Here is an 11,679-nt window from a genome sequence, read left to right as displayed (position 1 = left end):
TATATTGAAATCGTGCATAAACGCACTTCGTTATATTGCGCTTCAGTATATAAAGTGTTCTACAGACAGGAAGTTACAAGAACGTAAATACTTCGTTATATCGAGAATTTTGTTATATTGAAGTTTGTAATATAATCATTGGGTTGTATTTTGGTGCACCATGTCTCTTTCTTTTTGTCAAGGTGACGTGGTGCTGTGGTGAGTGTAGTAAGTTTCGAGAACATGTGTAAAAAAGTCAGATTTTCTTTTTTTCCTTCGTTTAGTATGATAGAGCGTCTGAGCGTCGCCTACCTGCCCGACATGACTGCGGCGTGGCATTTGAAATAACCTTCCAATCTGAAGTCTCCTTATACAGTTTTTATTTAAATTCAGTTTTTGAGTAAACCAATATTTAGGCCTCATGTAAGGAGGCAGTCAATTGCTTCGTGATATTGAGGCTCGATGATTCGCGTTGAAGGTCGCATCTGGGGAATAATCAACTCTGAGGCAAAACTACTACAACTGATGTCACGAGCGAAATGATACAGCTCGACACCTAGCAATTTAAGCGATTTCATTTTCCCTGCGCATTTGGATGGATGGATGGATGGATGGATGGATGGATGGATGGATGGATGGATGGATGGATGGATGGATGGATGGATGGATGGATGGATGGATGGGTGGATGGATGTTATGAGCGTCCCCTTTGGAACGGGGCGGTGGGTTGCGCCACCAAGCTCTTGCTACTACACTGCCTAATGTCCTACCTAGGTTAAACAATAAAAAAAAAACACTATGAACTCCCACAACCAAATTTTCTGATCCCCTATTGCGAACTGTGTTTTTGTACGTCTCCGTTTTTTGTCGTTTGCCTACTTTTATTCCACCAATCCTCCAATCGCCCCTTACTAATCCCTATTGCGGACATGTTCACTTTTCCACTGCTCTCGCTGAACCCAAGAGCTTCAAGGAGGCCAGTGGTGCCTAAATCAACCGCTGGGTAGACGTCTTCACATTCTAATAAAACATGCTCCATAGTTTCCCTAGCTTTACCGCAGCAAACACATGCTTCTTCTTCCTTCTTATATCTCTTCTAAGGCATCCCGATCTCGCTTCGAAAAGTAATGAGCTTCCCTTTGAGTTATCATAAATTGTTTCTTTCCTGATTTCGTTTTTTCCTCTTAAGTAGTTACTCATGGCAGGTTACTTTTCCATTGCTGCCACCGCAGTGCAGTGCATTTGCAGTGCTGCTGCATAGGCCACCTGGCGGCTGTTACGTAAACTACGTGGACTCGTCGCTGTTGGCATAGGCATTATCCATCTTTTCGACTTTGTTTTCTGTCTTATTGTCGGCGCATCCTCTATTGTGAGTATGCGCGATATGTTGGGTCATTATCATCACCATTGTCACTTACACCTTTTGTGCCATGGACGCTGTTTTTACAAGCATGAGAACGAAGAATTACACGCAAACACCGCCATCTTGGCAAGGACAATTTGTATGCGATGCACATGAAGTTTAATCCTCGTCAACTACAGTGTCCCCCACTCAACTGCAATTTCCATCTGTTGCGTCACCAGGGTGTCTACCAAAGCAGGGTTTTGGTAGAGCTAGTTGGTATTCCATTGCAAACTTCACTTACAGCGCGTAACGAAGAGAACGTATTCGTCGTTCTTTCGGTCCCTCTGTCTATGTACGCGCTGTAAGTGATGTTTGCAGTGTCTACTAAGTTGACATTTCCAAATTCCCTGGGTTTTCTAGGTTTTCCCTGAGTGGCTTTGCGAAATTCCCTGAGTGACCCAGAACTTTGTTTTATGTCAAGATGGGCAGACGCCATGTCGCCCGATGCTGTCACTTTCTAGCAAGCATGTTAAAAAATAAAAAAAAAGACTTAATCCAGTTTGAATAGTAAGGAATGGCGTTTACTTTACTCAAAAAAAAAAAAAAAACACAAGGGAGTGGTTAGTAGCGAATAAAATATCTACGAAAAGAAATGGTAAAACCCATTGCAAATCGAGTGGAACATCAAATACGAATAAAAAGGAGATGCATACAGAAGCAAATATTTTCAAATATGAGCTTTTTCTTTCAACTGATAGCAAGCTCATTGGTATGAGGCCCGAACTTTGTCACAAGTGAGATTCTCTTGCAGCAGCATGGTAAGTCAACATCAGCTGACATACCCTCAGCCCGCGCACAACGCCTCAGTGTTGCGTTTCACTGCTTTTAAGAGTTAATTTTGGTTTGTACGAGGAACACCTGCATCTCGGCGTCAGCCAACACTGTTTTTTGATATCAAGCTCCTTCAAAGAAGCGACGGCACGCTTCCTTTCCCGTTCATTCCTCAATGCGTAGGCCCTTTGTTCTCGTCCTCCTTCCCCCCACCCTTCCCCCTGAGCAATTTGAAGCATCCTCTTGGTCAGTTGTGCAGTCGACGTCCGATTTTTCGGACTCCCTAAGGGCCGCGAAAACGTCCGGAAAATTGGGGAGTCCGAAAAAATGAATGCCTGTCTTTTGCTGCCCTCAAGGGCTCTAATCGCCACAGGCACAACCGAAAAATCTCTGAAGGCCTGCCAGTACATTTATTCGGCATATCGGTGCTCGTACTATGACAGGGGATGTCGGGTGCACGAGTGTATAATTAAGGAGTACATACTGTGTCCTGTGACAATTGAACCTTCTCACGCTTATACTTCACCGCAATACGTTCGCGTATGCTTCACAGCGTAACATTGCTGTATTGAGGCGAAGCTGACTTTTGGGAACCGACATTATGCAACGCACCGTACTTTCCGAGCTTCGAAGCCATTCACAAGGACCACAAAGGCGGATTCGGTGCCATTGCTGACAGTGGCGAATTCTTTCAATGAAAAACACGACACCCAACGACAAGAAGCTTAATAGCAAACGTCGAAGCAGCTAGGCCTAGCGTTGCCGCAGTGGTGGCTACGGGCTGCCAGCGGATCTGCGTGCGAGAGCGCCGGTTCAAGGCGGTGAGATAATCAAAACGGCAGCGGTGGCGGCCTTGATTAATGCCGTTTCGGAACTGCGCTCATGGCAAAAAGTCCGGAAAATCGGACGGCAAAGGGTTCTTGCATCCAAAATTTCAGACATGTTTTCAGAGACGTTCTATATGAGGTACGTGGTGGTGCCGCGAAGCCGTCCGAATGATCGGGCATCCGGAAACTCGGCCGCTGACTGTACACTGGCAACTCCTCCAGCCGACGACACGGCGTCAAAGACAATTCGTTGTGATTCCTCTCTATCCTGTTACTCGAGCCAGCATTACCGCGACTTTCGTTCCCTTTCAATAAAATTACAGTTAATTTTCCCTGATATAGACGCACAAATTCCCCGAGCTTTCCCCGAGCATTTGCAACTACTCAATATTCCTGAGAATTCCTGGTTTTCCCGGTTGGTATATACTCTGAAATCACCATCAGTGTGACCCGGCCATTACTTGGTTGCCAATTTTTTTTACCTCTGTCTGTACTCCATGCCCCCTCTTTCGATGCAAACATATATGTGCATTCTATATAGCCGCCCATTTCTTTCATCTATGTTCCCGAACCTTTCTTCAAAAGTAATTTTGTTACGCTGCTACCCTACCCAACCCCTGACCCCATGCACGGTCGCATTTGCAGTTTTACCGCGGGCCCTCTATGACGCTTGGCTTACCGGTACTTGTTTCAATCCAAATCGCGATGAGAAGTCCAGTTTTTAATGCAAACGTTATAGTCGTTCCCCCAGAGGCTTTCAATTGTACCGTCAGATAATTCCTTATCACATGTTCAAAATATAACCCGAAACAATTAGGTTTGCTACTCATGTGTGTACATCGTACCTCGTGTATTTATTAATGCAATTTACTTCACAAACTTTGAGTTCATTGTACTTCTGTATGCGCGCTCGGTTGTGCGCATGCATGTGCACACGAGGTGCCTGGTGTTGTCACGTGCGCATTCTGGCCGTTGCATCCGCCACACGACGCGTCTGCTGCGAACGTAACATCCATTGTGGTAAACCGTTCCCCTGACATGTGCGTGAAGTATACGCGGTGCGTTCCCACAACGTTCATTACGCACATGCTCGGGATGTCCGCAGAACGTTGAAGATGCGGCCAAATAAACGATAGTGCGAGCGACGTCCGCTGGACGAACACAACACATCCCATGGAAACCAACATGATTGCAGTGGATGCCCAAATGATGGTAAACATGGAAACATTTCTATGTTTACGATCATTTACTCAGTTTTACTAAACGCATGAAACGCAGTTGAAACTGCGCTTTTCCCGAAATGTCATTTTTTAATTCTTACAAACATTCAGTGCACTTTTGCTAGAAAAGAGCTCGCTCGGGATTTATTGCATTGAATTGCCAACAATTTTACCCGAAAATATTGAAACGCCCTTAATGTTGAGAAAAAATTACAATGCTGCACTTCTAAGTGCCGTCAAGTCTGGGCAGTGTTTTCTTTCTTGAATGTTTCCAGACCAAACCCAATTCGTTAGGTTCACTTTGAAGGCAGTATTACATAGAATATACCTGCCAATAATAGAGGATATATGCCAAATTATGCAAGTGCGCTTCCCCAGGCATATTGTTCGACCCACACATGATGGCGGACGTCGCCATAGAAGTGGAAATAAGGCAGGAATGCACGAGCTGGTGTCGCCATCTTTACCACCACCCTTCTTTCTTTTCTTTTTTTGATGCGAAAGCTTTAAATGGCCCATTGCACGAAAAGGCCGGTGGCGTCTGTAGCAGCGAAAAAAACGGCGCCTGACTTCCCTTTGGCTGCGATGCCATGTCATGAGCACACTCGTGCACTCGAGACGTTGGCTCGTGCTTGCTGGTTGAGACAGTTACACACTTACCACTATGGAGTCTGAAGCATCTACATCGTCGGCGGCCACGACCTCGGCAGTACCAAGACATGGCCATCCACGCCAGCACACCGCAGACGAAGCAAGGGAGCGGAATAGACAGATAGATAGATAAACTTTATTAAAAGAATAATCGGAAGAATGGCTAATGGTCGGGGCCTCTAGTCCAGGGCTCTACTGGCTCTTGCCATCTGCTCAGCTCTGTATCAGCTTGAGCTGGTTGTCGAGGGCCGAGTTGGACAGCAGTGCCGCCCGTTGCTCCCTCATGGTGTTCGTGTCGGGGTGTTCTATGTTTTGTAGTGTGCACTCCCACGTAATGTGGTACAGGGTTGGTGTGGCTTTGCACCACGAGCATTTGTCCCTGTAGGCTGTGCGGTGTATGCGATGTAATATGTGTGTGTAAGTGCCTGTCTGGAGCCTACACCAGGTAGCTGCATCCTCATCCTGTCTTTAGATTTCGATGGGGTGGTGGATATCGCAAGCGACTCCCTCTGTGGTAGCTCACGATGGCTGAATACTCGAGGTTGACAGGGTCCGGGTCTTCTGCAGCCGGCGTGATGAGTGCTCGGTTATGCACGAATCCTCGAGCTGCTCTGTCGGCCTGCAGGTTGCCCGCGATGCCAGTGTGGCCCGGTATCTAGATGGTGGTTTGGGTGGTGATGCCCTCAGGGTCCTCCTTGAGTATTTCAGCTAGGATTTGTGCAGCAGGTCTTCCAATTCTTACCTGTAGGAAGTTGTGGCAGGCTTGCTGGGAATCCATGAGGATTGTGAGCAGAAGAATGCAGCAAAACGAGCGACTAGGCAGGCCGCGAAATCCACCGTTGTAGTCAACTGTCCCAATACACGGCAGGCGGAACGAGCATTAACGCAAACATTACTCGCAGCGTAAAACTCGCAGGACTGCTCAGTGGCATTTAGTTGGACATTAATGCTCTTGCATTCACAAGACATAAGAAGTGTGTAGGAATCCTCGGATTTTTTTTTTACTATATCCTCGCTGTTTGGAAGTCAGCCTACCGTTTGCCTAGTGATACCATAATATATGGTGGCTAATGATGCCGTGAATGGGAGGACGGTCATTGTGTGGAGTAGTCCACATCCAAGTATTTTGTATATAATCCATTTGAATCGCACAATCGCATCTTGTTGTTAGTTTACGGAAAACAAAGGTACATGGAAACGGGAAATTCTTAAAATTTAGTGTGCGGTGACGAAAAAGAAACTTGAAAATTAAGCTAAATGGCGTCCCTTTCAGCCGGCTGCTGAAACCAAGGTGACCCATTCATAAAAACTCTAAAGAGAAATATTAAATCAGCCTATACTGGTAAAATATTATTTGAAAATCACATTTTCGTTGATTTGGTGGCAAGAGCTAGGTTTTAAAAGTAAATATGAGACCTAAACTTTGCTTGAATTTTGCATTCTTGAATATTGCGCTGAAACCAAGGTATCGGTTTGTTTTTCATGTGTCGCGTGGCGGATTTCATGGTATTTGGGTCGCTGCACGTCAGTAAAAATTCTTGAAAATTGCCAAGTTCAGGTATTTGGCTGCTTATTACAATTCAGTACTGTCTTCATATCGACAAAATATAAACTAGGCCCACGAGCAGCTAGCAGTGATAATCTATGATGTTTAGGTCAGAGCATGGTCTTACGCTGCCCGATCGCCGAGGTCAGCCTCCCGGCGAGCTGGTCCGAAAACTTGATAAGGGCGGTGCTACTCGTCTCTGGATTTTTTATCTTTTCTGCAGAGTTTCCCTACAGCCCTTCCGTTCACGTGCCACCTCCACTTTAAACGTGCATGGGGGGTCTTTATTATTTCAGAGCTTGCTGGCAGGGTAAAAGTGACGTTTTTAATATTTTGGAAGCGTACTCATTCTTCTCGTTCTCCTTAGTTTCCCTTGAAGCAGACACACAGCAGCAGCACACGCACAGTGATACATGCGAAATTCCGAGTTCAAACCAGATGTGGCTCTGAAGGGCGCCGAAAAGGCGGGTCTATGTCATTTTTTTTTTAAATCTGGATTGCATTCCATGAAACTGAATAAACACTTTCAGAGCATTCCACAAAATCTTGCGGTTGTCACGCTGCAAACCTCTAGTTCTGTTTATTCCCCCCAAAGGAATAACAAATGCGTTTTCTTTTAAATCATCATTTATTTGTATCTAACCTGACGAAAAACACTTCAAAGAAAAATGCTGTCACTTATTGCCATCAGCGTAACATTTCCAGTGAACTTTCATAATGATGCATTTAACTCTGTACAGAATTTGCAAGAATATACATGCCCAGAACTTGCGGGCCAAGAAATATGCATTACAGCAGCATTGGAGGAACCCTGCTTGTCTATATACAAACACAATGTTCAGTCAAACACTTTAGGAAGCCAAGGGCATCACTTGAATGTCCTGCATATTTTGTACCTGCATATTTTGTACTCTCCGACATACACAGGGCTAGTGAAACACTCGCTGGCACCTCTTACACATTCTGAAGAAAGAAAAAAAATCTGCACCTGTGGCTACGATCAGTAGCCTGTCACACAGCAAAAGAGGGCCGACAAGGATACAACAGTTGTGCAACTACACCAACATCAAAGGCCAAATTGTAGCAGTCACAAATAAGCCCATGACCGCAGCTTAGGTCACACAGGTACTATAACCAGCTTGCTGCTAGCCATAATCAAGGTGAGCTAGAGCTGATACTGGCTTATCACAGTCTTAACTGCAGCTTTATAGTAAATTTAAGACTACGTTCTAAAGGTAAGAAAAAATGTTAAAGTCATTAGCTAAGAACGCTTGATTTACAATGCAGAGCAGACGGTTTATTCAGCGACACCACAAAATCAACGTAAGCCAGTCTGCTTTTTCTGAAAGAGAATAGAAATAGAGATGGCCAGATTTAATCAAATCAGCAGTTTCTCTTGCTCGAATTCAGCAATTCATCTTGTTTACTACAATAATTTCCACAATTTGTAGCTGAAGAAGACGTATTGTCAAAGTTAATAATATTTGAATTAGTGCACAATTGTATGAAACTTGCATCTTTGAACGTTTTACACCTATTTCTCAGAGCCAGTTGGCTATGATTCATGATGAAAATTCAAGGCAGTAATAGACAATGACCTAAAAACACTATCCTTTCCTAAAGTATTTCTCCCTGAATTAAAAGACACAGTTTCATTCAAGGCACTACAGGTGGCAAGACAATGCACAGGTGGCATTTTACCTGCATAGAGAGTTGAAGGCTGCCGCTGCTTAACACATGCAAATTAGTGCTAAAGTGCAAGCTGCTTGGCACTAATTAATGGCATTATAGTCAGCTAAAAGCAATTGTTTATGGCGATATTATTTTCATGGCTCGCATTTTGCATGGCTCGAGTGTCACTTTGGTGGTGGAATTAATCCCAAAACCACCAAAGCGCACACACTCATCAGGCACAGCTACAGCCTATGTTGTGCATAGAGTAACACACCATTTGTAACTCTTCACCAGAGAAAAAAAAGAAACGCACTTGGCATGAGCTAACACAAGTTGCCAGACAAGTCAGTAGTGTGACATTTTAGCTGCTTCTCGTTCAAGTGAAGCTCGTTTTTGTTTTTGCCGTTTTTTTCAGCAAAGTAAAGAGCAGAAGTCGTTTTGCACTCTGTAAAACGAAAACTATGATCACTGTTTTTGAAACTGCTTAATACTGTTACTAAAGTAAAAGAGATTGCGATGCTGGCATGCTTCCTGGGAAGATTAAAGCTTCATCACATCACCAACTTGTGAGCTTCCTGAACAGATAGATATGTGTGTGGCTGCTAAATGTTCATAAGCTGTCTCACCGAGCTGTTAATTAAAGAGTTCGAAAAAACAACAACAATATAAAGCTGAGTGGCAAGGCAATATGCATAAGAACAACATACTGTTGACATCATCAAAGATTTACAACTCAAGACATAGTACCTCACAAATACACCACTGTGCAATACCTGCATGCGAGGTGCTTCAAGACAAAGACATTCAAATTAATTTGTGTGGCACGTCACTGAGTCAGTTGCTAAAGCATGCTTCACTAAAAATGATTCATGCTTATGCTAATCGATTTGGCTCAACACACAGCTTCACTCAAATGGTATTAAATTAGCCATCAATAAGAAGATCACCCTTTACAATGTAACTGAAACATTGAATTCCCACTCTACCTAGGATAACATAACCACGAAGGCTACTTGTGCCTTTTCTATCCCAATGTGAATGTTCACTTTCCCACAAAGGCTCTCAGATGATGTGTAGGCTGTCCAACCACAGTAAGGTTCATAAATCCTGCTAGCAACTTCCTGTAAAATACTCAATTCAGCAACAACATTTTGGCAAATCTTTGCTTGAGTTTCCATATGTAAAACATCCCTCAGATAAAAGGAAGCATTAAGAAACCAACACTTTTACATAAGTACAAAACCACTGCAATCAAGCCCTTGGTAAACAACAATAGTGCCACAACTTTTAATCAGGCCTTAGCCCTTCGGAACATGCCAGTGATATGACCTTCGATATCATTTATGGCTAAACCAGAAGCCATTCATTGAAACAATATGTCAGAGCTTGCACTAGAAACTAAGAAAAAAAAAAGAAGGGCATGGTGCATAACAAATAGCACAGCCAATATCTTTGTTCTTCAGTCATCATGAGTGATGAAGCACCAGTTTTCGTGACAATACCTAGAATCAAAACATTGGAAGTCCCATTGTTTCACCAAATGACAGCTGATAACAACAGCTAGTCAATAAAGAACATATACAGAGGTGGATACAAAAAAAAGCGACAAGGCTACTGGCTGCCAAGCTCAGTCATCTGAACTGGCGAGCCACAGGCACCTGGCATCACCACTGGGTCCGTGTGGATCGTAGCTGCTCCACTGACTAGCGGGACATCTTCTTGTGACCCCCTTCATATGCCAACCTGGACTGGTGAGCTGCAACGTAGAAACAAGAGAAGGCATTTGAATGGACACAAGACGGGCTATATTGTATAGCTAAACAATGTGCTGTCATCGACGACTGAAATACAAAGAAGTTAAGGCTAACTAAACTAAAATGCTTTCTTTCTTGCCTCTGATTTTATTTGAGTAATTTCAGATAGGTGTATGCCTCTACACTGTCTGGAGCTTGTACCACCTTAGTTAACAAGCTGGGTAGCAGTAGGAATGTGCATTCTTGTGTTATTACACCTTGATAAAGAACCATTATAATTTCCTGTCTGCATGTCAACTATTCAAAATACAAGGTCGGACAATTAAGTTTGTGAGCTTGCCATCATGTGGCACTGCCAGGAGGGACTCCATGCAAGCAGTATACTGAACAAAAACAGGGTACTGGGCGAATTGGAACACACTCACAATTTACAAAGCAAAAATGATATAGACATGGAAAAGTAATGACGACGTGTGGTGTTCTTCAAAAGGTTTGTTGAAAAATTGCGAGTCAGGCATCTGTAGCAAGTATGTGACGCCCCCTCGGACATAATCTTGGTTAGCCCGCCAAGCTCGGTGGCCTGCTAAAGCTCGGCAGGCAACAGTGGTCACCCGCACCACAATAAACACCGACGAGCACGGCAGCTCGCCGGTCAGTAATCTTTCAGCACCACCACGCTGAGAAGCCCTCCCTTGTTCACGACCCGGGGTGGATTGTGACACTGGCGACGAGGATGGGATCCTCGTGACTCTGGCGAAGAAGCTGGCGACGAGTACCTACGGAGCGTCGCACGCCGCCGCGAGCGGCGAAACACCGCCCCCCGTTGCTGTCGCCATGCCGCTGTACGGAAGGCTCGAGCCGTTCGAGGGAGATGGGTCCGCCTGGCAAATTTACGAGGAGCAAGTCCACGTGTTCTTCCGGGCAAACGACACACCCGAGGCCAAACAGCGGGACATTTTCCTAGCCAGCTGCGGGACCCGCGTCTTCAGCCTCTTGCTCGACCTTCTGAAGCCAGCCACGCCGCACGTTAAGACGCTGGGTGAGCTGCTTGCCATACTGCGCTCGCATTTTAACCCAGCACCGTCCACACTCATGGAGCGTTTCCGCTTCAACAACCGGAGCCGCCGGGAAGGAGAGACCCTCGGACAATTCGTTGCTGCGCTACGAGGGTTAGCGAGTGCCTGCGCCTTCGGGGACCAACTGGACTCGCTGCTCCGGGACCGTTTCGTCTGCGGAATCAACAACCCCGCCATGCAGACGCGACTCCTGGAGCTTCCCGACCCGTCGCTGGACGACGCCGTGAAGGCAGCGCTGGCAATGGAAGCTGCCGCCAAGGACGCCGGCGAGATTTCCCGTGCGACTGGCTCACCGTCGGCGGAAGCGGCGGTCAACAAGTTCGCGACAAAGGGCAGTACCTGCGGTCGCTGTGGTGGTGCCCACTCCCCTTCACAGTGCCAGTTCTCTCAAGCACAATGCTTTACGTGCGGGAAAACTGGGCACCTGGCACGTGTATGCCGAAGTGGGAGGACGAACAGCAAGCAGCAGCCGGATTCAAGCCCAGGTACAACACAAGCCCGCGGCCAGGGTAGCCGTCGCAAGGGTACGCGGCGGAGGCATGCGGCAGCAAGCTCAATTTCTTCCGCGGCCAGGCTCCACGTCGTGGCCGATGACCCGCCGATTTTCGACATGTGGCACACAGGCTTTGTACCGTCGTCTGTGCCGCCATACATGCTGACCGTCGAAATCTGCGGGCACCCCATTTCCATGGAGCTGGACACGGGGGCCAGCGTGTCTGTAATGGCCGGGAAGCTCTTCAAGCGGACTTTTCCCGGCGTGTCCGTCGAGGCTTCGG

General features: G+C 45.9%; 1 protein-coding gene across 2 annotated transcripts in view; it reads right to left on the bottom strand.

Annotated features, from left to right (window-relative positions):
• Positions 1–7,008: 7,008 nt before the first annotated feature.
• LOC126528273 (eukaryotic translation initiation factor 4E type 3-like) overlaps positions 7,009–11,679 on the bottom strand; it is a 49,033-nt gene continuing 44,362 nt past the window's right edge. For both annotated transcript variants that reach the window (XM_050176167.3, XM_072284223.1), the window contains exon 6: positions 7,009–9,829. In XM_050176167.3, coding sequence (XP_050032124.1) covers positions 9,777–9,829 — 53 coding nt within the window. In that variant the 3' untranslated portion in view covers positions 7,009–9,776. The remainder of the gene's footprint in view (positions 9,830–11,679) is intronic.

This window comes from Dermacentor andersoni, chromosome 9 (assembly GCF_023375885.2).
Source record: "Dermacentor andersoni chromosome 9, qqDerAnde1_hic_scaffold, whole genome shotgun sequence".
NCBI classification, from domain to species: Eukaryota; Metazoa; Arthropoda; class Arachnida; order Ixodida; family Ixodidae; genus Dermacentor; species Dermacentor andersoni.
Note: the sequence above shows the minus strand (reverse complement) of the source record. Positions and strands in the feature narration are given on the sequence as shown.